At 44.3% G+C, this 26,570-nt stretch overlaps 1 protein-coding gene across 1 annotated transcript in view; it reads right to left on the minus strand.

Moving 5' to 3' along the window:
- Tmtc2 (Transmembrane O-mannosyltransferase targeting cadherins 2) overlaps nt 1–26,570 on the minus strand; it is a 214,820-nt gene that overhangs the window by 109,962 nt on the left and 78,288 nt on the right. The window contains exons 2-3 of the mRNA XM_003699369.3: nt 6,461–6,701; nt 5,123–5,419 (exon numbers count right to left, since the gene is read on the minus strand). Coding sequence (XP_003699417.1) covers nt 5,123–5,419; nt 6,461–6,701 — 538 coding nt within the window. The remainder of the gene's footprint in view (nt 1–5,122; nt 5,420–6,460; nt 6,702–26,570) is intronic.

Below are 26,570 nucleotides of genomic sequence, written 5' to 3' on the forward strand. Positions count from 1 at the left end.
GTGTGCAAGACAGAATAGAAGAATCCCAGAGAGAACGAGTTTCCCGCGTTCATCCACGGTGTCTTGGAAACGCGAAAGACCCTTGGCACCCCTCCAACCCTCGTGGGCTCGCGACATGCATCACCCGGGACGTCCGATGCATCCAGCGCATCCGGGATGCGACACGCCAGAGAAAGGCCTGGAGGTTCCAGTCGAAGGTTCTAGGAGTGACTACGCTGGCTAGGAGGTGGCTGAAGGGTGGTTAAAGCCGTTAAAGCCGGTTCAACTCGTGGCTGGAGATGGCTTACCGTGCATCAGCTCGCTGTCTCCGGCAGATCGTCGAGCTGACTCGCGCTTGCACACGATGCAGCCACCATCGCGTTATCGGTTACACGACTTGTTTGCATTCCGGCAACTACGATCTTGTCGTAAGCCAAGTTCCTAAGCTTTGCTACACTCTGTATCTTACATGGTGGACGTAGGCACGAGGTCTAAATTAAGGATAACCTAGATGGTACATTAGACAAGGGAGATATAAGGGTTTAAGAATATGCAGGACGACTGGGAAGGTACTGATAAGGGTTACAGAAACAGTACATATAAGGAAATCTTGAATTAATGAGAAGGTGAGAGATAGAAATATAATGGAAAAATAAATTTAGGACCCCGAGGGTCACGGCGAGGGACACTGTGAAATGTGCGCGTAGAATTACGACGCGTAGAGTTAGAAAGCGTGGAGGTATTATACGTGAAATTATGGCACGTGGAGTTACGACGCGTGGAGGTACCATGCATAGAATTACGACGCGTAGAGCTGCAGCGCGTGAAATCATGACGCATGGAATTACGACGCGCTGAGTTACGACATGTGAAGGTACCGTGTGTGGAATTATGGCGCGTAGACTTCCAGCGCGTGGAGTTATGGCGCGTAGAATTTCGATGCGTGAAGATACCGTGTGTGGAATTATGGCGCGTAGAATTTCGATGCGCGAAGATACCGTGTGTGGAATTATGGCGCGTAGACTTCCAGCGCGTAGAATAACGGTGCGTAGAATTTCGATGCGTGGAGATACCGTGTGTGGAATTGTGGCGCGTGGAGTTACAGCGCGTAGAATGTCGATGCGTGAAGATACTGCGCGTGGAATTATGGCGCGTAGACTTCCAGCGCGTGGAGTTACGGCGCGTAGAATTTCGATGCGTGGAGACACTGTGTGTGGAATTATGGCGCGTAGAATTCCAGCGCGTGGAGTTACGGCGCGTGGAATTTCGATGCGTGGAGATACCGTGTGTGGAATTATGGCGCGTAGACTTCCAGCGCGTAGAATTACGGCGCGTAGAATTTCGATGCGTGGAGATACCGTGTGTGGAATTATGGCGCGTAGACTTCCAGCGCGTAGAATAACGGTGCGTAGAATTTCGATGCGTGGAGATACCGTGTGTGGAATTATGGCGCGTGGAGTTACAGCGCGTAGAATGTCGATGCGTGGAGATACCCTGTGTGGAATTATGACGCGTAGACTTCCAGCGCGTAGAATTTCGATGCGTGGAGATACCGTGTGTGGAATTATGGCGCGTAGAATTCCAGCGCGTGGAGTTACGGCGCGTGGAATTTCGATGCGTGGAGATACCGTGTGTGGAATTCTGGCGCGTAAACTTCCAGCGCGTGGAGTTATGGTGCGTAGAATTTCGATGCGTGGAGATACCGTGTGTGGAATTATGGCGCGTAGACTTCCAGCGCGTAGAATTACGGCGCGTAGAATTTCGATGCGTGGAGATACCGTGTGTGGAATTATGGCGCGTAGACTTCCAGCGCGTAGAATAACGGTGCGTAGAATTTCGATGCGTGGAGATACCGTGTGTGGAATTATGGCGCGTGGAGTTACAGCGCGTAGAATGTCGATGCGTGGAGATACCCTGTGTGGAATTATGACGCGTAGACTTCCAGCGCGTAGAATTTCGATGCGTGGAGATACCGTGTGTGGAATTATGGCGCGTAGAATTCCAGCGCGTGGAGTTACGGCGCGTGGAATTTCGATGCGTGGAGATACCGTGTGTGGAATTCTGGCGCGTAAACTTCCAGCGCGTGGAGTTATGGTGCGTAGAATTTCGATGCGTGGAGATACCGTGTGTGGAATTATGGCGCGTAGACTTCCAGCGCGTAGAATTACGGCGCGTAGAATTTCGATGCGTGGAGATACCGTGTGTGGAATTATGGCGCGTAGACTTCCAGCGCGTAGAATAACGGTGCGTAGAATTTCGATGCGTGGAGATACCGTGTGTGGAATTATGGCGCGTGGAGTTACAGCGCGTAGAATGTCGATGCGTGGAGATACCCTGTGTGGAATTATGACGCGTAGACTTCCAGCGCGTAGAATTACGGCGCGTAGAATTTCGATGCGTGGAGATACCGTGTGTGGAATTATGGCGCGTAGAATTCCAGCGCGTGGAGTTACGGCGCGTGGAATTTCGATGCGTGGAGATACCGTGTGTGGAATTATGGCGCGTGGAGTTACGGCGCGTAGAATGTCGATGCGTGGAGATACCGTGTGTGGAAATATGGCGCGTAAACTTTCAGCGCGCGGAGTTACAGCGCGTGAATTATGACACGTGAAGATATGACATGTGAAGTTATGACACGTGAAGGTGTCATGTATATAATTACGCAAAGTAGAATTGCAATATAGATTTACAACATAAAGTACCACGCGCAGGGAGTTACACCGCAGGGAGTTACAGCGTAGATCTAAACAAATCTACATAGAATATACAGACCTAGAGTCTCATAACATTCGAACTAAATCTAACTAAATCAATTCCCTGACTCCTCCAAGAAGTCTAACCGTATTGACTGCGATTGAATAAGCTTTGAGACCATAAATACACCGCGCAGGAATTGTGTAGAGCAGACATTGTACACGAGATGGCACGAACATAGCGTCACGCCGGTTGCTTACAATTATCTGCAACGACGTCTACTATGCTGCACTTACGGATAATTGTATCGCGTCACCTAATTGGCCGGCGCTATCAGCTCGGCCTTCCGACTGCGGTGTAATCTGTGCATTCGACTCGACCGTTCGTCTACTTTCGCTCGTCAGCGGTAATTTGATTACCGGACCGGTCCATTTTCAGTTGTTAATATTCGTAATGGCAGGCGGAAGCGCAGCCGACGCAATCCACCGTAATGCTACTCTCGGAACGTTAATTTACGGTAATGCTGCCAAGGCACGTGAGGCGAGTACCGGTTTCGGCAACTTCGGTTCTGATAACGTAGCAGCCGATGAACGTCGGACGTAAGAGGGTTCCTCTCAAGAAGCCTTAATCCTTCAACGGGTCTGAGTGATTGATGTATTGTTAAGGGAAATGAAAGCTGTATAGTGTACGAAATATGGTGGTATATTTCTAGGACTTTATTTTCATATACGGTAAATGGTTTAGTTAAATAAGCAGGAAAAAAGATTGAACGAACGAATCTGTTGCATATGTTCTATGCTTGTAATCCTTCGATAATTTAGTAGTGTATCGATAGTTCAGCAGTGATTTAATAGCGGAAAAATGAGGGTAAATCACGGTGGATCCAAGATACAAGGAAGAGTTTAACGATCAGAGGAGTCGCTGGAAATGATTCAAAAGCAGCAAGGTTGATGGGTCGAATATGTTTCCCTCGCACTTTGAAAGCACGGCTAAAACGAAAGTTTGTAAGCCGGGCGAGATAGAGTTGTAAAATGTGTAGCCTGCAGATGAGAAACAGCTTGGTAAATCCGGAAGCGTATCCCAGAACCGGCGGTAGAAGGCATACGCTCGATATTCTCTCAGTCGCGTCCTCGCCGAGAATATTTAGCCGTGGGAGTTGGTTAACGAGATACTTAGCACGTTCTGACCGTGTCTCGTGCGCGTAAACGATAAAGAATAACGAACAACTAATTACTAACGAAACTTTATATCGTAAAACTTTTCCAAGAGCGCTCTATCTGTTTAGAGAACCAACAACCCTGCTTCTTTTCTTATTTTCTTGATTAAATCCGCTCGGCGAAACGCCGTTACGGAAGGAAAACTTGACTGGCGACGATAGTTAAGTTTTAGTAGACGATAGAAATAAATTTCCTTGTTCGAGCTGCTACGTTTATTTAGTGCGTTGGAGAAACCCGCCGCTCGGGGAATACAAAGAGAGCTCGAAAATTTCGCAACTTGGAAACTCGCGAATTTAGGGATTCGGACTGGTGGGAATGCGGAGATTTGCGGATTTAAGGCATTTGGAGGTGAAAAGATTTGGGGGCCTAGGAATTTAGGGGTCTAGAAATTTGGGGAGTTTGGAGTTTGGAGGTGTAAGGATTTGGGGACTCTGGAGTTTGGAGGTCTAAGGATTTGGGGACTCTGGAGTTTGGAGGTCTAAGGATTTGAGGACTCCGGAGTTTGGAGGTGTAAGGATTTGGGAACTCTGAAGGTTGGAGGTCTAGAAATTTGGGAACTCTGAAGTTTGGAGGTCTAGAAATTTGGGAACTCTGAAGTTTGGAGGTCTAGAAATTTGGGGACTCTGAAGTTTGGAGGTCTAGAAATTTGGGAACTCTGAAGTTTGGAGGTCTAAGGATTTGGGAACTCTGAAGGTTGGAGGTCTAAGGATTTGGGGACTCCGGAGTTTGGAGGTCTAAGAATTTGGGGACTTTGGAGGTCGAACGTCTAAGGATTTGGGAACTCTGGAGGTTGGACGTCTAAGGATTTGGAGACTCTAGAGTTTGAAGGTCTAAGGATTTGGAAACACAGATGTTTGGATGTCTCGTGATTTGTGAACCTACAAGTTTGAAAGTCTACAGATTTGGGAATACAGGAATTAGGGGTCAACCTATATAGAAAGAAAGCTTTGGAATTTGTAGATTTTCGCATTTATAAACTTGGGAACCAGTGAAGTTGTGAATTAGGTAATCGAAGAGTGAAATTTGGAAACTAGCACCAACATTTAGCTCCTTGGAAATTCGAGCACTCATACAAACTTAAGCTAAGAAATTCCAGTATCCCCCTTCCAAATCCAAGAACCTTCGACGAACCCAAGAATGTGATGATTCTCAGGACGTAACAATTTCAGTGTCTGACCGACTATAACCAGGAAATTACGTAATACGGGATTATCTAAAGGCGGTGCTCTTACCTTTCGATTCGACTCGCCGCGACACAATTCCCAGAGGAGGCACAAAGCCAGCGAGGATATCCCGGTCTCTTTGGCGAGCGTGGCCAGTGTCGACGAAACGATGGCCAGCAACAGAGGAAACGGTGATCTTGTCTGTTCGCAATGGACACAATATGCCAGGAAGGCTGACAAGGTTAATAAGCAGGCGAGCAGATCGGCGCGACCGACTATGCCGGCTACTGCTTCGCTATGAATCGGATGAACCGCGAACAGGAAGCCGGTGATCGCGTGTCCGAGGTTGTTTCTTCCTGGCAGAACCTGCATCACAATTTTATATCATAACATTAATTAGAACTGTCTTAATTTTTGGACACTTTGGTCGGAACTTGGTTAAATAAGATTTGAAAGTGTGTTGGGAGACTGTTCTTCATATGATACATGTGTTTTAGAATTGATGTGTTCGTTGTATGTGATATGTTCATTCAGAGTGACTTGAGATGTCTTTCAAATTTGATAGTGTCTTTCGGACAACTTTAAGTTTGTGTTAAAACAACTTCTACAGAATAATTAGAAAGAATAGGATCACATTTAGGGACCTAACACGATGATGATACATGGCAATTCCTATGAACATCTTCCCTCCCCTACTTTTTAACTATTTTCAAATTCCGCTTCATTCAATCTCCAAATTGATCGATATCAAGTTTTACGACATAATTCGCGAAAGCAGTAAACCATATTATTACGAGAGAAATTCTTTCGGACGTAAAAAGGATCAATGAAAATTGTGACGTAGAAGTATGAAGTTACCTAGTCGACGAATTTTCTGCTATCAAATTTGATTACGTTTTGCACAAATAGGTAGTAAATATAGGAATAGAATGAAAGTAATTTCGCGTAGCTCGAGGAAAGGATACCTGGCCTACGTTGTTGGCGAAGATTCAACGTGACACAGGTTGAAAGCTCGAACAGAACGGAACATCGGATTTCCTCCGGTAATCCCATTTCCATTACGATAACGGTGACAGGTGACACGCGCCGCCGCGCCGTCAAAAGAAGAAACACGCGTCGTTCAATTATGAATGGTAATATTCCGGGATTAAATGGACCGGTAAAATTTTATTTCCAACGCCGCTGAATAACGTCCGGTATTATCAAGTCCGGCTGACATACGTTCTACAGGTGTCACTATTATCTCGTTTTGTACCGTTCTGACGTAAAATCCCGGCAACGGGCGACACCGTTAATCGAAAACCCAGAACGAATCTCTCCTTTCCGAACCTCTTGTTTGAATAACCAATAAGTTCTGACCACCGTGTCCATTTCGGTAATTGTATCATATACGAGTCTGTAATTTACCTTCCTCGCGACCTTCACCACGAGTACCGTGCAGGCGGCGTGCAACGCGACGTTCACCAAATGGTAACCCCACGGTTCCAAGCCACCCAGGAGATGATTCAATCGAAACGTCGCCACGCAGAGTGGTCTGTAACTTCCGTGAGAACCTTTGTCGTTCAAGGGCGTGCCCCAGAAGTCGTTCTCCAGCAACCGGGACCACGGCGTGCTGGATAGGAGGTCTGGATTCGTCAGGATGGCCCTTCTGTAACATAAAACGAAGACTTTGTTAAAGGATAAAACAACTACTGTTGTTAGTTGTTATGGTAATCAGGACAGACGTTTGGTCGCTGTGGATTACTAGATCTAGATGTAGATACCGAATATGGACTCTTTTGATTCCTACGCTATCTCAAGACCTAATTCTCCAAATCTTAGGTTTCGTAGGTTCTTATTTTGGACTCTCCCGAATTCTAGGCTTCCTCGATTACTATATTGAGGTTGGTGTCTCCCGACGTCTGATGATGGGTCGACGTCATCGTAGTTTCAATGAGAACTTTATAGTCCAAATGTCTGATGCTGACGTCTGAATACAGATGATTTTTGCTCTGATCATGAGATCCCCATTTTAGACTCCACTTTAGACTTCCTAGAGTTAGCCGATTCGTAGATTTGGGCGATCTCCATCTGCAGTCGTTAGACTCTAGGCTCTCTAAACTGTACGATTAGCGGCGACCGCTAATATCGAAAATCCGATTAAACCCAAGATTAGTGAAATCCAATCAAATTAGATCTCGCAATACGCTCGAATTAATGGAATTCTGTTTAAATGGAATTTCGGTCATTAATCACAAGTACAAGTATAAACATCGGATGCGGTATCTCTGGAAATTCGAGCAGGCGGTATCGGTGTTGTTCGTCGCGCAAGCAAGCAAATGCCTCGGCCCGCGGCATTTTAATCGACCCTGCCGATCGATATTCATGAGCATCGATGGAACCTCGTCCCGATGTTTCGGTTCGTCTCGAGACTTCAATACCGCAGGCGACGCACCTGAACCATCGTCGTCGGGGAAATGGAACCGGGCTCGATGAACACCGGGCCAATAATTTCGAATTCCATGTCCTTCCAATAAGCCGTACTCGCCTCGCCAGAATCGTGTTGCATTTTCTACGTGAGATCGCACATTCCTCCTTGATTCGACAGCGGAAACAACGGCCGGAGATGGATTCTTCTTGCGAGTAGGATTTAAATCGTGCAGCTGTTCCGTGACTGCCGAATCGAATCGATGAGTGGTATAACGTTCTCTCATGGAACATTCCTCTTCCGCTATCGGTTCATAACGCGCACGTTAAATCACGATAAAAATCCCCGATGTGTACCGAGTTGAAATATTTGAGGGAGATATAGTTAATTAATTTCCAGATTTTTACTTCTAATCTCGCTATTGCTGAGCGTTTGCGTGGGGCAAATAATTCATTGGAGTTAATAATTTATGAGTGTGCTGATTAACCCCGCCTCGCACAATAATGTTGAATATTCTAATTTAATTAAGGATCACTGAACGCAGTACTGCTTACTGTTATTTATTGAAATTAATTTATTAATAGGTTTACTCAAGTTTTATACCGTATTATACGTTTTTATATTATTGCACAAAATTCGGACCTCACGCGTAATTAAACAGCTTTAACGCAATTAAAACTGAGAACTGTTGTTTCAAGCGGTGGAAAGAAGATATGGCTCGAGAAACCACTGACAAACTAACGAAGGTAATTAAACTTGGATCCCTCAGCAATTAGCTGATTTATGAGGCAATCTTATAGTGTATATAGAATCATGATGTGCTTTAGTTTAATTCTGCTGCGCCAGGCGGTCCATCTTTTCCGAACACTTCGAGCGGAGGCTATCCGACCATCGATTAACTTTGGTAATCGATTAAGCTTTGAAAACGGTACCGGCCGCGTGCAAATGAATTACGACGATGCCGTCCTGGTCCACGGAATTTTTTTTGCCTCTTTTCATCCTGTTACGTCGACCCGTCGAAACGACGTTGTTCACCTAGCGTGGATAATAAAAACTTGCAAAATTGCGGCGAAAAGGCTAACGATTAATCTTCATTCGTGCCCATCGCAGGGTTTCGAGTATTTTCCTCTCGATGGCTCGAAAAGTCGAGAGCACTTTTCTGTGTCCATTTCAACGGAGAACTTTCGCAGCTTGAGCACTTTGCGCTTTTTGAACTTTGGGTCTTTTTCAAAAACTTGACACTTTGACAAGCTGGGACATTATGGACGTTTGGGCTTTGAGATATTTTAAAGTTTGAGATTTTCTAATTCAGAGAACATCAGTCTAGAATTTTGGAGAATTTGAGATCTTCAGAAATTAACATATTTAATTCCTACGTTTATAAGACAAGGAATGTTCCAATTTGATTTAGCAGCCATTACTTGTAATTGGATTTAAACTCGCAATCTTCAAGTTTGCTCCATTTCAATATTTTATAGTAACTCGATATTATAAGGGATGTGATTTAAGAATAGACCTCCTGATTTAAAAAGTTTGAACCTTAGAACATTAGTAAAATTATGGCTTCCTACTTCTGCCGTTCCCTAATTGAACGACGAGATAACTCGTCATCGCCATTTAACATGCTCGCGAGTACGTTCCGTTACTCCGACAAGAATCGATTATAAAATATACGAAAACTTTCAGCAGGGACCGTAAATCGAACTTTCTTGGATGACCGTTTTCGTCGAAAATACCGAAGTTGCGAAAGTTGAAAATTTTTTACATATCTCAGAAAAAAGTGGTTTGTAAAGGTTCGACAATATCGAGCACCTGCGACTAACGGAAGTCAATTTCACAGGCTAATAGATTTCCGCTGAAGAAATCCTTCGTTAACACTTTGCTCCTTTTAATCTCTCTCCAACCTGTGAGTAACTTTCGCGTTAGTTATTACAAGTTTTTCGAGATGTAAACGTAAGATTTATGTCACAAAATTTCATTTAGAATTCGGTGCAATTCTCCCTCGATTTTCTGTAGGGCCGACGTATTTATACGAGCGATAGGATGGCACCGTAAACTTCTCCCCTGCGCGTGAAATTTCGCAAAAGAAACAACATTTTCATGAACGTATTCAAGAAATAAATCGCGAATTTCTTTTTAATATCGGAAAAGAAATTATTCGAACTACCTTCGTAACATATGCTGCAAAGTTATCGGTTCCTAAATTGAACGCAGCATAGGTTTTCGCGTAACTTCGGTTATGCAAAGACGATCAAACCGTCGCTTATTTATCGTTAACGTTAATCGATTCACTCGTGCGCATAACGTTAGCAGCATTGTTCGACCGGAATCATGAATGTTTAATGAAAATTCTCTGCCCCGGGGAAATAAATAGTCACGCGAACACGTGTTGCAATAAAATTGCATCTGCGAAATCGCTCTCTGATCGCGAGTAATTTCAATGTTGTTACGCCGCTAATTGTTGCAAGCTCGCGATTCTCACGAACGCGTCAAAGCGAGCAATGTGCTTGGACGCCTCGCGAATTCGTAACTACCGAATAACTCCGCCATTTTGGAACATTTTTCCTTTCTACCGATTCGAAGTTCAACATTTCATACGTTGTCCTGATTTAAACATAATTGCGCGTGGAATTTCAAACGGAACTGTGTACACGTTCAGAATTGATTTTCAGGAAATAAAATATTTTCTTCATGTATTTTTGACTAGTTTCAAATTTGTAACGATATAAATAAATCCAGAAAAATTCTACGAAATAAATTTTATTATGTAAATGTTATTTATATAGTAAAAATCGTATCCACATAAATTTGCAAATAAACCAGCAGCTTCCATATGGAAGTACTGTTGAAGAGCATATCGTTTTTCTGACCGAACTGGTCCGCCATTCAAGGCATAATTCATGGTATTAGCGGTAGGCATCGGTGATATTAAGTGTCTGTCAGAACTGTCACGAAACCGAGATACTCTTCTCGTCTCCGTGTCGGTATGTGTACACGTTCTCGCGGTGTTCCCACGGGACTATTTCTGACAGTACACGTGACGTTAATGAAAGTTGGTCGTCGGTCTAACGGAGCAACTCGGAACGTGACTGCACGTGGAGGGTTCAGGCTGGAAAGGGTAGAGGGTCGGTGTTCTTGCAGCATCTCGAGCCGAGGCTAATACCGGACCAACCCCTTTAAGCCATCTCGTCGGTCGACTTACGTAAGTCCAGGGACGTCGATTCAATTTTCCGTGGCTTTTGCCCGAATCGAAAAGCGCTTAGCGACTGCTACAATTAGAAATATTGACCCTGCCTCTGGCGCGAAAACGAATTTAATAAATTGTGCCACCATCGATTTAATCTCCTTCGCCGTAATGGCGAATTCAACTTTTTCCTCGTATTCTTACTTGTTATATCGCCGGTTTTATACGTCGTGTTTACGCGCGATGCATTTCGAGGTAAATGTGTTAGTTTCACGCTGTAACTCGCGTTGGTATTCCTATGCTTTAATATTTTTATGTGTTGTGCGCGCTATTTGCATGCGCTGCATTTTCACGCGTCGTGTTTCTGCATTTCGTATCAGATTATTTCTAAAAATTGTAGAATATTTTCTCTCAATTTGACAATGACTCTAGTAATATAAATTCACTTTAACCAACTGCACTATAGACGTGTATAGAGGTGCAGAAATAGATGCTGTAGAGAATTATATACCGTACACGCAAGTCGAGTGCACATGTGTGTCAAGGACTATCAATACGGTGAAAAAGCAATTTCGACTCAGGTTGTTAACTCGAAGCCAATTAGAGAGCTTCCTCTTATCGTATCACGGTGGGTCGTAAGATCGGGAAGGTTCCCGAAAGTTTCCGTAAGGAAAAACGTTTTCCACTAGTTTAGAAGAGCTTGATCTCGCGAGACGGTGTGCGTGTTCTTTACGACTAGAGACAGAACGGCCACTCTTCTCCGTTGCCGTCACACCTAGCGACCATGACTTAAGCTTTACTTTGGAAATTGCACGAGGGAGAATAGGCGAGTAGAAAGCATCGATGGGCGTGCGGTGTGCCGCTCGAACGAGTCGGCTGCGGCCGAGAGGCTCCCAAAGACGGTGTCCCAGGGATGGAATGAGTTTTCCGGACGATTTAGTCAGGTATTTATTTGCTCTTCCCTCGCCAACATCTTCGCGGTTCGGGGACCATCTTCTGGGAAATGCCCGACGTAATATAGCGTCGTCGAGGTTCGCGTCCTCTCCTTCCCCGTTCACCGAACCGTGCTGGCCCTTTTATTGTTCTTCGAGTCCCTCATGCCCTTCCGCTGGTCGTTCGTTCTCGCGGAATGGGATCCCGCGGTGAGGGAGCCAAGATGGAAGTCGACGACGAGAGGGGACGTCGTGCAAATTGCCGGGCTCCTCGTCATCCCCGGGGATCGACGGCAGCTTCGCCTCGCCGAAGAAACGCTCCGTGCCACGTGAATTTCTGTTTACTCGCCGCCACGACGACGAATCACGTTCCCAACAGCGGGGAGCAGTCGATCGTAACGCGGAAATTTACGAGCGGAGCCTGCGCGATCGGATTTCACCGTTCCTTGCCACCGGTGCCAGTTAAATTTCGCCAACGAGCTCGATGGCTGCTGCCCACCGGCAAAAATTTTCACCGCGCGGAACGTTATCGAATTTCATCCGCGCGAAATATTATTTTACGAGAAGATAAACGAACCGTTGCGACGACCGCTGCCCGAGGAATTTAACGCGTCCGACCTCTCTCCTCCTCTTAACCGCCCGTTCGATAAATAATTCTTGTCGATTCGAGATTAAATATGCCGTTTCGCGAAATTAAATTGTCATCTGTCGCGAAATTGCGCATGAATATTTATGGCGCGCCATCGCTCGAACCTTTTAAATCAGCAACCGCCGCTGACAAAGCGGCACAGGACGGTTAATGCAAAAAGACCTCTCCGAGCCTAAAATTAACACCGTCTTTTCTACCTGACTCACTTCATTATAATATTAAACACAGCGATTAGCGTTTACAACTGTAAGAAGTACTCGATATTAAATATAAAATTCAATCTATTGCTACATCTCATCAAAAACACCTTATGCTTAAATCACCAAAACCACTGATGTATTTTCTTTATTTAATAAAGTATTTACACCCCTAAGTAGGGTAACTACAACATGCTTTCTTGTTAATCATAGAACATATGTAAAGCGAAGCATTCTGTAATGCAGTTATTGTGAATTAGTTTCGTAATCGACACTACCGATTGCTATTGTCTCTCCGTTCGCTTTATGGCTTCGGCCATTGTCGAAGTTGCCCGGTTCTGATTACCGTGTCTGAACCATTACGCGGTTATGCTACTGCTCCGTGCTTAAGATGTTGCCGGAGCTCGTAAAATATTCAATAAGCAAGATTACCCGGTGTAACGATTTTACGGGTTCGGTTCGGGCGTTCGATTACGCGCATTATGCCATTATCGTTTCCACGTTAGCCAGCGTGCTTTCAGCTTGGAACAAGGCCATTCTCGAATACAGGCGTTAGCCGTTCGTTTGATGGTTGCAACAGTCCGGCTTTGTAGCTAATCCACGATGATATCGATCCGAAGATAGTTCAAAACGTTGATCCATGTTTTCTATTACCTGTAGCATTCTTGGTAACCGGGTATTGATTTATCGATCACGGACAGATAACAGTGACAGAAAAATAGCTTTCCGTTGTTTATGCAGATTATCGGCTTTCGACAATCTGTTTTCCTTCGTATTGGAATATCAAGAGCTCCAGTTGAGCCGCGTTTTATTGCTTCGGATCGCTTGAGACACCCGGAGATAAAGCGTGTTTGCCGCCATTCCAAGACACGGTGTAAACGCTTCTGCTCTGTGTTTACCTTATTTTGCGAATTCATTCGGGGTATTTATAATTAGGGTAAGGTTTCTCAAGTCGTACCCCCTAAGAAAAAACAACGAGTATTTACCAAATATGTAAAAACTATATTTGCTATTTGATTTTAGTGTAAATATTGTTTTTATTTATTAGAACAACTCTGAACAATCTTTGTGTTGTCATATAAATTAATCCTAATGTAGCTGTAGTAGCCATAACACTTCAAATATAGAACAGGTACGACTTAAGCAACCTTACCCTACTTATTCATTATGCACGGGTTATGATAGAAACCAGTGTATCTGTTATACTGTATGTCTAAATAAAAAATAGTCATTCTGAAATCCTTAATTACCCAAACCCACGAAAGCTTCTCCAAACTCCAAAACCAGAAACCTAAGTTCCACTTTCAGAAGCGGTCAATCTTGCGACGCAAACAAAAGGGTTAATTATCTAACAGAAAGTTTGGTATCCAAGAAAATGTACGGTAGATTTAATCGTTCGCGGCAATGTCTCGAGAATCCCGTAGGAGAGGAGATACGCGTGCCACAAAAGTTTGCGGTCTAATAAATTCCGATACGGAATCGGAACTTTATTTCCGTGGCGAATAAAACAGCAGCGACGGAGAGATGATTTACTCGCGGCTCGTTCCGTACAAGGAATATTATTCTCGATGCACACGCCGTTCAGGTCGGGGAAGGGTATATTTCCCTTTATCAACTTCGCGGTCTCCTCTCGCCGAGATTGGATAACTTCCGTTATTCCGTGGTCTACGCGAAAGTCCGTGGGTCTTATCGTGGTCGATGATGCATATCGAATAGCTTCGTGAATCGTGCACGCTTCGCGCCACGAGAAGTTGGCGAATCTGGCCAACGAAGATTGCCAACCTTCGTTGAGAGTCGTACTGCACCCTCGTTCGCGCTGAAAGTTTTGAGAATCAGCCAATTGAACGATGTACGTTCATTGGTAAGCATGGAACGCTTCTTTAACGAAATTGGAACATTTTCAATGTGCAACTTTCGTAATTTCGTACTTTTGAAATTTGAATTTTTCGACATTTTCAGATTTTGGACATTTTTTTAACAAGTTTGGAAATTAAAAAATTTAACAATATCGAAGAAGCTTTCGAATTAAAAATTGAGCTCTTTTGTTAGAGTTTAGCGTTTCAAAGTGATTTATAGCATTAATTTACGAGTGAAACACGGTTTCCAGATAGATTATTCCTTTTATTAAACATGTACAACATAATGGCGGTAATATGTCCTTTCATCGCGTTCATTTCGGTGAACCAGTTAATAGCGTTGGAATATAATTTCTAATTAGTTGACAACCTTCTCATTGAAACAGGTTTACATTAAAGTTGCGATTCAAGTCGCAAACTTCATGTGAATCGCTGAATAGCCTATTGACTGATGGTAAACTTCGCTGGTTCTCTGGCAAAACCGATGACCGAATAAAGTCCACAGACTAGGTATAGATCTCGTATTCATCAGGAAGCTAAACCAATGTTAGTCGTCAGAAGTTCCTTACACGTTTAGATTTCGCTATTACATACTCTTGGATTCATGATCATTGACGTAACTGGGTATCAACCGTGGACCCTCATTATGAGGATGTGGAACGTTCAATGTTCCACATTAGAAATTTGGAAATTCTTCAGTACTTCAAATCACATTTCTAGCTCTGCAATTCAAATTTCCAAATTTTTCTATTTCTAATTTTTCAAATTTCTTTCCAGGCATCTAAATCCGTATTAAATTTCCAACTCCTCAAATTCTTAAATTTATAACTCCTCAAATTTCTAAATTTCCAACTCCTCAAATTCCTAAATTGATAACTCCTCAAATTCTTAAATTTCCAACTCCTCAAATTCCTAAATTGATAACTCCTCAAATTCCTAAATTTCCAACTCCTCAAATTCTTAAATTTCCAACTTCTCAAATTTCTAAATTTCCAACTCCTCAAATTCTTAAATTTCCGGCTCCTCAAATTTCTAAATTTCCAACTCCTCAAATTCCCAAATTTCCAACTCCTCAAATTCCCAAATTTCCAACTCCTCAAATTCCTAAATTTCCAACTCCACAAATTTCTAAATTTCTAACTCCTCAAATTCCAAAATTTCCAACTCCTCAAATTCTCAAATTTCCAACTCCTCAAATTTCTAAATTTCCAACTCCTCAAATTCCCAAATTTTCAACTCCTCAAATTCCCAAATTTCCAACTCCTCAAATTCCTAAATTTCCAACTCCACAAATTTCTAAATTTCTAACTCCTCAAATTCCTAAATTTCCAACTCCTCAAATTCCCAAATTTTCAACTCCTTAAATTCCTAAATTTCCAACTCCTCAAATTCCCAAATTTTCAACTCCTCAAATTCCCAAATTTCCAACTCCTCAAATTCCTAAATTTCCAACTCCTCAAATTCCCAAATTTCCAACTCCTCAAATTCCCAAATTTCCAACTCCTCAAATTCCCAAATTTCCAACATTCCAATTGTGTAGAACCCCACTTCCCAGGGTTCTAAACTCTAAAATCTCCAACTCCTCAACTCCCAAATTCGTAATCCCACACTTCCAAATCCCCACCTCCCGAGTTTCCAGCTCCTCTTCTCCTCAAATTACCAAACCCTCCAAACAAAACCTCGCTCAAATGACTAATTCGTCAAATTCTTCAAATCTCTGATAACAGTTCACACGAGTAAGAGTAAAGAGCCCGAAAAAGTGATTGGCAGAACGAGGCAAAAACAGTTGTCGAACAAGTTCCCACGGAGGGAAGTTTCTATCGAGCAATTCGAGTGAAATCAGTTATTACTCGAAGGTATTTCCGGGTCGATTTAAGAGTAGAAGAAGCTGGGGAAAGAGATAGCGATTGTAGACTGGTATGCAGAAATAGAGAATCGGATGACTCGGTAGCGAGCTTACTCAGGAATGAAATAGTAGGTCTAGATCGAAGCTGGGATTGAAGGATGAGGTTGATCGATGAATGCTAGCCTGGGTTGGCTTTCGGGATCGACCGTTAGGAGATTGACCCCTGTCAGGGGTTTCTATTACGACGTTCTCGGATTCTGGAGCATAAAAGGTATATAGTCCAGGCATCGTTCTTTCTCCGTCCCTTTTCTTTATTCTTTCGTTCCCTGTGCCGCCCCCTCAAAGAGGACGAGCTGGCTCGATTTACGCTCGTCGATTTTCACGCCACCTAAGCTGCACCATTTTCCCTTAAAAAAAAAGCAGCTCGGCGACCGCGTAAAGGAGACTCCAAGTACACGAACAGTCGGCTCGAATCCTCCAAGTTTAATGCGGTTTCTTGCTCGACTCGTCCTCGTTCTGCTTTAGTTAATCGACTCTTTGATTACTTGGCCGACTACGAGAGGAAACTTGCCTGGACATTGATTTTCGATGAGACGCGCTGTGGGAGTGCGATCATTTTTCCAAGATCTGCCTTTTATCTCCCTTATTCTCGTAAATGGAGCAGGTTTGAAAGGAAGTGTTCGTAGAACGAGAATCGTTTGGGAATGTTTAACCGTCGCGTGGATGAACAGCTGTCACGTGAATACGACCTATTCGAAGAAGTTTAATGCGATAACTTTGATCGTAATTATATTGGAAGTACTATCTTCCCTTATGAAATTAATGGGAGCTTTAGTAATAGTTTCCATAGAATTCATCCGGTTAAACTCGTCTTAGAAACTCGTCTTTACAATCTGATTATTCTGACTCCGTTTACATCGAGCTTCCGATTGATCGCTTCGTAAGATCCGATTTTCCGACACGCAAATGTACAATCTCTGTCAAATTTTTAAATTTTCGAGTCTCGAAGGACAGATGCGTCGCGCAGATATAGCGAGCAACTCGCGTTTCGAATTTTCGATCGTAGTTTCCGTCGAAATCGAATGACGCGGTGCAATCCCAGCGGCGGTAGACACATATCGCCGGTATTAAATAATAAACTTTACTATCCGCGTTATTTCTCTTGTTCCCGAATTCGAAATCATCTCCGTGCATGTCTATGAATAAGCCAGTCGACGCTCTGACCTCGAATATTTATAAATATTTGCGGACCGTCTATTTATGATCCTAACCTAAAATTTACACCAAAATGTCCTCCAGGGGAGATTCTGACCTTATTATCCCGTCAATGTATGCACGCTCGATATGCAACGGGCGAGGGGCGAGGGAAGCTGCGTTATCTGGGTTAAACGTCCATCGTTTGCTGGCGGATCTTATTTTCTGGAACGCTACCCTTACGTGAGGGTGCGACGTCGTTACGCGAAGATCTTCGGATACTTATTTTTTTTTATTTATGGCAGCACAAATCTTCAATTACGGAGACGTCAATGTTTCACGTTACCAATTTTTAAATTCGGTTCGTAACTTCTGATGTTCAGATTTCAGTATGGTTAGATGTCTGAAGCTGCTCATTTTTTAATACACCTAGATACACAATGGCTTTAACCCCTTGCACTATGGCTAATTTGCCAAGTGCGTCAGTCAGAACTGATTAATTACAGCTACAATATTAACACAGACAGAAGAATTTGAAATGTTATGTCAGTATGTTATTATGCAATCGTCGACTATGCAAATTATAATTGGACTTGAACTTCAAATTGAAGCGTACTACAAATTCGAGTAAAATTGATCACGGCTGAGGTACGAGTGCGTCACGAGTCTGACTCGTCAAAATAGTGCAAGGGGTTAATTTTCAATACACTTAAACTGTTAATATCTGCACAAACTCAATGTGTCTAATTTCTGATGTATTCAGAAACTCAAGTATTCTTCAACTCCCTCGGTATTCTTAGAAACTCAATCTCTCTTATTTTCAATTAACCTAACTCTATATTCCTACACCTGAAGATGAAACGTCTGGGGTGTAACATCCACACCTATACATTATTAAATCCTTGTGTCCCTGTATCTTTAACAGTCCACAACAGTAGCTAAAACGTAACTAATAATACGTAGATAATAAATTTAAATTACAAAAAGAATTATATGCAACGGTTACAGGTGATCCATCGACTGTCAGCGGACGTATTAATAAAGCATCCATTTGTCAGGGGAAAGGTCGTGGAAGCAAACAGTGGAGAAATCGCAGCTCTTTTCGCGTAATGTCGCGCCTTATGGAGTCGATAATAAAGAGGCAGGAAAAAGGAAGAGAGTAGAATCGAGCGACAACGTCGTCTGTCGTTAACGGGCGCAAATGGACGCTCGTTTGGTCGACAGAAGGGACCAGGAGACAGTGAAAACGAGCGAACAGACAGAGAGATACGTAGGAATCCGAGAATACCTTTATTATCGAACGGGGGGAAGCCAGCAGGGAAAATAGAAACGGCTGGTCCTCGACGTTGTCGTCTACGACGATGGCAGGTTGCCAGAGGGTGCACGGATAAAAGGGAAAATACCGAGGATACGCGAGAACCTATGGGGACACGGGTCCATGGCTACCCGTGAAACGACACTGGCTGCAGGCCATTCTCCGCGCGAAATAAAGCGCTACGAAGGGGGCTGACTTTGATGATACAATTGGAACATAATCGAGCGCGACGCTAAATAGATAGTGGAACGATATCTCGAATTGATCTCTTGATAGCTGCGAATCTGCTAGACCAAATTTTAGAAGCCGAGCATTGAGGATTCGGGAATGTGGAAATTTCAGGAGGTGAGAATTGATTATAGAGAATTCTAAATGTGGGAATTTGGAGAGACTTTGAAATTGTAATGGAAATTTTGGAACTGAGAATTTGATAATACACAGAATTCCAAATGAGAGACTTTGGAATTACAGTGATTTGGGAATGTAAGTTGATATATACAGATTCGGAGATAATTTGGGGTACTAAATATTGGAAAATATGGAAATGTAGAGTATGGGAATTGAAAAATTTGTATATACGTTTCTCCCATATTTGTTCGGAGTGTCGCGGTCCTCTTCATGAAGCTGCCGGCCACATATATCCAATTCACGAGCCATTATACGCGTATCCGCTTGAAAATTTACAAAATAGAACGCGGCGAGAACGGCACTTCACAGGCTGCGGCAATTTTTCGAGGATAACAATATAATGAACGGTCGCGTAAAATCTATCTCGATTCGGTTTCACGCGTTTAATCGACGAATAATAACTGATTCAGATTGCAGATCCAAAAGGGAGCGTGTTAAACCACGTACCATGGAGAGATTAAAAGCAGCCGTTGAAAATTAACGGGCTAATCTAATTAATCGAGATGATCTAGAAACAAAGGATCGGACAAAGGGTTGCACGATGGCTAGCTGCAACCCGGAAATCAGCTCATCGGATCCACGGAAAATATTCATCAAACTAGAACGGCGGAGCGTGGCTGATTAAAATTTTAATCGAGATTTAAGCTAGCCTTTTACTTGACGCTCGTTTGAAGAACCATCGCAAATATTGAATCCCACGAGGCACGTCGTTAAAAATTCATCCACGTCCGGACTCGACATTGTTCTTTCCGTCAACAATAATCGGCCGAATCGGTAGTATATCGTACATTTTTCAGCGATCGGCATTCACACCGGAAAAAGGGTCGACTTTTCCAATTTTCCAACTTGCCGACCAAATTCGACCGATTTAAATAAATAACCACGCGCGATTCGTCGTAGCCGGTACGATGAAATTGCGCGTAAAAGAGGATTTCGTGAGACCGTCGGTCTTTTTACAATAAAACCGTGACAATACTCGTGTATAGGTGTGTGCGAGGAGTACCCTTAAAAGGTATCAGGGTCGAGTGACAGGCTATAAAAAATGGTTGCATTCGTCAAAAATAGTCAGAGGTAAATGGACAGTGAAGGGTCGAGGGCCATATAGCGAGACTCCGCTGTAGAGAAATTCTTGAATATCCGTTAACATCGAATAGCACTAAACTTTATTACGGAAATATTATTTTTTGAAGTTGATCGATCAATCGACGCTTCGCTATTTTATTTTATCGCGGGTTAAAAGCCCGGAGTTCTCGGATACGAGTAAACGATTAACAAAGTTGGAGCGTTCTCGAACAAATAATTTATTATCTCCAATATCCTGAGAAAACACTGCAATCCCCTAATGACCGTAACGCAATTAACGAACAAAACTCCTTCATTTACCAATTATTAGACTACCTTGAACAACTCTAGGCTGGCAAGATTCCACCTTTAAAGCGCGAGAACCGTGAACAAAGTCGTCCCCAAAGGCCCGTTTTCCCGAATTTGATTAGTCTCCGGCGAGGGTGGCGCAAAGTCGTACACGCGGCGAGAAGAAAGAGGGTTGACGCGGATCGGGGCTGATAATAAAATTCATAGCGTCGCTTGGAAATCAGACTCGGCGCTTCTCGATCGCCACTTGAAACTCGTACCCCCATCGTCCCCGTTCCACTCTCACCCCCCCACCGATTCACCCTCGATGCTGGAAACTTTTCTTCACCCTCGCGGGTCCCATTTACGCACGCTCGATCGGCTGTACTCAGACGAGACTCGTTATTCCGATCACGACAGAGGATTTCGCTCCTACGCTTGCACGAGAGAATCTTTTACGACGGACGTTCGTGTCGTCGATATCGACGACGACTACGTACTTTGCCTGTATAATGTCGCGACGGGGAGACCGTGTGCCACCGGGATTTACCTGTCGCTGCAAAGCACCCCGGTATCCGCTCCTTCCAACCGTTTATCGCTCCGAACACAAACATCTCACGTGTTCGAAAAATAATTTTACGATATCCCGCTTTCGTTTTGACGCACGTTACCATTGAATACATCACTCTTTTTTATCTTGATAAATATCGGTCAACGATATCGTTGGAGTTAGAAATTGAAGCTGCAAGTTACTGGGTTCATAAGAAGTAAGTCATTTTTTACGGTATACAGATTGTACCATGAAATAACATGTGTCAAGGTTAATGATCCTAATGTATTGGTTTCATCGATAAAGATTTAAAATAAAAATCTTTCGATCTACTCATTCTTAGGAAAACAGTAAATAATTACCGAGTAACGCGCAATAAAAGTCTGAACATCCACTTAGAGGCTCTACAAGAGGATGGTACCGATCCGACTTCGAATACTTGGTTTTTATAGCGAAAGTGGTAAAGGCGAAAGAAGAAGGTTCCATTTTACAGCGGAATAGACAGAAGCAGCAAATTCCGTAAACGTTTAGTGCGCGGCATTCGAGTCTTACGCGCAACAGCAACGATCCGGGCAAATACCGGCAATTCCAGGTGGTCGTAAAAAGCAATGGACGATCGAGGCCGGTGTAAACGGCTCGCAGGCTCCCTTAATTTTTCATTAGGGACCAATCCCGCTCGAACGGCCAATAACGGTCCTCTTTATTCGAGCCGGACCAAGTCCGCCCGCCGCGTATTGTCTTCGCGGCTGAATAAAGTTACCGCGGGTACTCGTTGCTTGTTACTTCCTCGCCGATCCGGCATTTAATCGCGTTGCTGGCGATTCGAGGACACGTAATTCCATTCATCGACGCGAAGACAAATTGCACGGGCCACAATGCACCCTCGAGAAGGAGGGGTGGCGGCGGTGGAAAGGTGGACGGGGTGGCGGACGTTCGATCGCGGTTGCAACGGAAACTATGGCACGAACGAACGGTATAGACGCGTACGCCGGTCCACCATTATCCTGCCAGCGAGAGGGACAAGGGTAGCCGGCTGCAGGAAATTCCTTGCTACTCGAATAGTTTGAATAACTATCCCTCGTTCGGCTTCTCTTCGGGCGCACGCGTCCTTCGTGTCTCCTTCGTCTTCACTCTCGCCTCAACCTCTTTATTCTAATGTACCTAGATTTTTCTGTCCAGAATTACGGGGTAGTGCACGCGCCCGGTGGATAAACGCAGAACGAGTATCGATTTCCGGATAGAATTTTCGGCCGAAACGGCTGACGCTGTTTATGTTTTGCGCTTCGTGGCCGGACAATACTTGTTAAAAATAAAACAAGTACGATTGGTACTGTTAAAAATAGGTTCGATTTTATTTGCTCAAATCCCAAATACTTGACGCTTCATTGAGTCGTTGAGAACCATAGTACCAATCATGTTCATCCTTAACATTTATGTTTATGTTTATTATGTTAATATTAATCCTTAACATTCGCAATGATCAACATAATACATGAATAAACGCATGAGAAAGCATCTATTTCTTTCGAAGAGAAATAACATGACAGTCTAGTTAATTGAGATGTGCATTTGACAATGCGTTCACAGGTCATTGAAGTGGAGGTCGTTCGCTCAGAAAATAATTATCGAAAAGCCTCAAAGTTCATCGTCGATCAGACACCGGAAACGCGACTGAAAGTTCACCGACGATCAGTAAATTGAACAGCAGGTCGATGCTTCTTTTTCCGAGCAGAATTTCATCGAGCCACGAATTTCAGCGTGGCTTTGATGCAATTTTTCCGGTGGACCGATCAAGGAAACCGGAACATCCTGCAGGAACGTTCTCCAACGGTGTCCTCGGCATTCTCGTCGACCTTGGCTTCATTACAGCCAGTTAATCGTGTCGGTTGTATCCCGACGCGAGTAATTGCTGGCAAACGCGGTGTGTAACGAGCAAAGCGGGTAATGTTGTTTGAATTTCGTGTACACGTCGCGGCGATAGTCAGACAGACACGGACGTCCGCAAAATGAGCGGGGAAATTAATCCGAAATAATAACGATGATTAACAAAATGTCACCGATGCAGCCGTTGCCCGAACCGGGACACGTTTTTGATAAAATTTCTGATCCGCGTGACGGAACGTGCGTCGCGTTCGCAACGAAATGCACCGCCATACGCGACACCAGCGTATAATGACGTTTGCTGAACACCATTAAGGTTCACGCGTATAAATTACACGCCGCGCGGCTAATTACTAATTATACATAATTCTGGCCGGCGTCACAGATATTTCGCAATGTTTCGGTAATTTAGCGGAGAAAGAAGAACGAGGGTGGGGTGAACGTTCGATTGACCTTGCCGGGGTGCATCGCGTGCCGATGCTGATGTTCGCGTCGTCCAAACGAGTTTCCGGGGACAAAGAGCGTGCATGCATGCAAACGACGCGAGGATACCACGAGTTTTTGCGCTTGACAGAAACGAATGGGTGAATCTTGTTAAGGAAACGCGGTCAGGTTTATGCTGCCGACGTGGAGACTCCTCGGATATTTTTGAAGGACCTCCTTTATGTGCTCGGATAACTCTCATGGCTCAAAATCCTGGAGAAGATGATAAATACGTCGGTAATTTATATGTCCCGACTTCTTACATTTTTTGGTAATTCCATAAATTTCGAAAAACCTGCAAAAGTTATTTTCCCGAGAAGAATCTGTAAAATTTTCGAAAGCGACGTATTCAAAAATGTATTCGACGTCGGTTTATCCGCGTAGCGAAAGAACACTCGAGCAAGCGGCGTTGGTGGCCGATGAAAAATATCCGGCCCCATTTTCGCGTCTTTCATACGGTTCTCTGGCGTTTCAAAAGGCGCGGACGCGAACAGAGAAGAAAAGCGAAACGACGCGAGAAGCATCAACCTGACGATGCATGGGCGAAGAGGGGTTCGGTAGAGGGGTTCTCTCTTTATGCCGATCCACGTCGTTCCTCTTGCTTCTCGTGAACGAAGCTGCCGTCCTCGTGGCGTGCTGTCAAATCAACCACGTTCCGTTTTGTATTCAATCGCTCTTCTCTTCCGAGCGGGAAGTGCAGTCGCAGCTGCAGTCGAATCCGTGAGTCTGCCGCAACAACGACGCCTATATTCGACGACGATGGACTGCCGGCTCTCGAGCGTGACGTTGAAAAATGCTCGCGCGATCTACGCCCGAACGGAAACCGCTTTCCACCGACCTCGGAGATATCGTAGCCTCCGGGATTCGCTGCATACGAAATCGATTCCCTGGGGACTTTCCTCCGACGATTACGTGTGCCGCACAGTTAACCTGGACTACTTGCATACTAGAGTAATCCTCTGCAAAGCTTCTGTGTTTCCAGAAATTATATCGATTACTCGGCGAACAGGATTGCTCGGATGACGGATTTCTTGAGATACGCGCCACGTGAGGAACGCGGGATTATATAATATTGGAACTGAGCATATTTGGGATTAGCATATGAGGAAATTTGAGGTACAATTTTAATCGCAATGAATCAGTCCAAATAGCTCAAGATGGGATCTCGTTAAATTAGAATGGCGTCAGAGGGAAGAAAACCTGTTCTCATCGTCGCTAGTCGCATAAGATTTCGCTCGTACTCAAAAAGTATTCAAAGCACGAACCTGCTCAGGTGCCTTACTGAGTCCACTCTCCACTTCATTTAGCCAAACCAACGAAGTTGTGTATCCAGTTCAAGAAACAGTGATATTTCTCGAAAAAAGTGGACAGCAAAGTGGTACATAAAGGGTTCGATATCTTGCACGTAGACATACATAAGTTTCACATTCTTCGTCAAAAGGCTTGGCGTGTTCGATCGTGACGTTGAGAAACGCTTTTCAGATTCCTGCCAAAGGGGATCCGCGCGAAATCATGGCGCGCGCAATACCTGGCACCGTTTCGCCACGCTCCGTGACCCGCTGAATTTCTACGACGTCGCGACGATGACGAATGTTCCATGGCCAACGGAGGGTTAACGGTTTCTCGCAGGAACGCCGAAGGTTCGATTAACGTCACGCGGTTCTCGCGTTACGCGGTCGCGTTAATAACGGTGATTTATCGAGCATCGAAGGGTCCCTCGCGTTCAAGGGGCAATCTCAGGTACCGAGGACCTTCGCCAGCTATGGCTGTCCAAAGTGTCTGGAGAATCCTACACCCTCGTCACGGCTCCGTCTCATCCCCCGTTCCCAAAGTATTGAATGCAACGTACACGCTTCCATGGAATTCTCTGTCTAGGAATTTCGTGCAAGCAACTTTCGCCGGTGTTAACGTCGGCCGACTGTCTACGGGAAGGATGCTAATAAATTCTCCCCAAGGCGAAGCATCGGGCGTTTCAATGCGGGCTGCTGCGGTTGATCGCTCAACAATCCCATTCCCATTTTCATAAATTCGAGGAACGGTTTGGATGCAGACGACACAGTAAAAAAGTTGTAAGCAGTACGAAATTAGATGACTAAATCGTTGAGACTATTAAAAGCATAAGACGATTATAAGCTTATTTTTGGTTGCACCCTACAGATAAATCAATAGTAATAACTCGAAGCAGTACGATCCGAACAGCTTGATCTTGCTTGGATCAGGAAAATCTTACAAACATAGTGAAAAAAATTTGCAGCGTGTGGTCGATGTTAAATTACCCTCGCATGTTGCATAAAATTGAATCGCGCGGAGTCAGCGACAAAGGGAAGTTTGGAAACATTGACCTTCCGTGATCGCAAGTCAGACAAGCACGAGACAGGGGACAATCCCGGTGCAATCTCGTGCGAATCGTTCGGGAAGAAATCGCGAGGATCCTATTTCTCCGACGGTAGAAGCTTAAATTGCGAACGAGATCGTAGCGGAGCGTCGCATATGATTGCTCAAAGCTTTTCGTACTCTCATTTTGCGATCATCCCTTTCTGTGGCATTTCTGATCGACTCGATTCCGTCGACTCGTTCAGCCGTTTTTCAGCTGCGACGAGTCGACGTTCCCTCTTTTCCAGGCCAGCGAGGCCGAGGAAAAGCGAGGAGGAAGCGTAATCGCGGTTGCTGGTAGGAATCGGCGATGATGCCAGCAGCGCCTTTTCTATAGCCTGGCCGCGCTATAGAGTCGTCGGGATATAACGTATATATCCGGGAGCCCGAAGGCTCGAGGTAGGGCATTGTTGATTGAGGCTCGATGCCGAGTCTCGATTCCACCTTTCATTGTCGAGTGGGAAACTCGAGCAGAGCAAACGGGGGATCAGAAAGCGCGGAGGGACGAATGACTCTGGAAGGCGGCTACGAGTCGTACCGGAGAACAAAGGAGGGGTTTACGTTGCGAAAGAGGATCCACCGGTGGAAGGTTTTAGGAAGCGATCAGGATTCAGAATTAGCGGTACTAAGTGCTGACTTTAATTATGCGCTGATGTACCTCGGAAACCAGGTCGCCTCTAAACATATCAATTTTCTCATCTTCTTATTTTCAAACTTATACAATTTTGATGTCTCGATTGCATTTTTGGAGATCCAGAAATTTGAAGAAATTCTACTTCTCATGTTTCCGAATTTCCAACTTCTAATTTCCTCGACTTTCATATAAACTGCCAATTTCCCAAATTTCCAATTTCAAATTCTAATATTTCCAGATTCCGCGTCCTTAATTCTC

This window comes from Megachile rotundata, chromosome 7 (genome assembly GCF_050947335.1).
Source record: "Megachile rotundata isolate GNS110a chromosome 7, iyMegRotu1, whole genome shotgun sequence".
Classification (NCBI taxonomy): domain Eukaryota; kingdom Metazoa; phylum Arthropoda; class Insecta; order Hymenoptera; family Megachilidae; genus Megachile; species Megachile rotundata.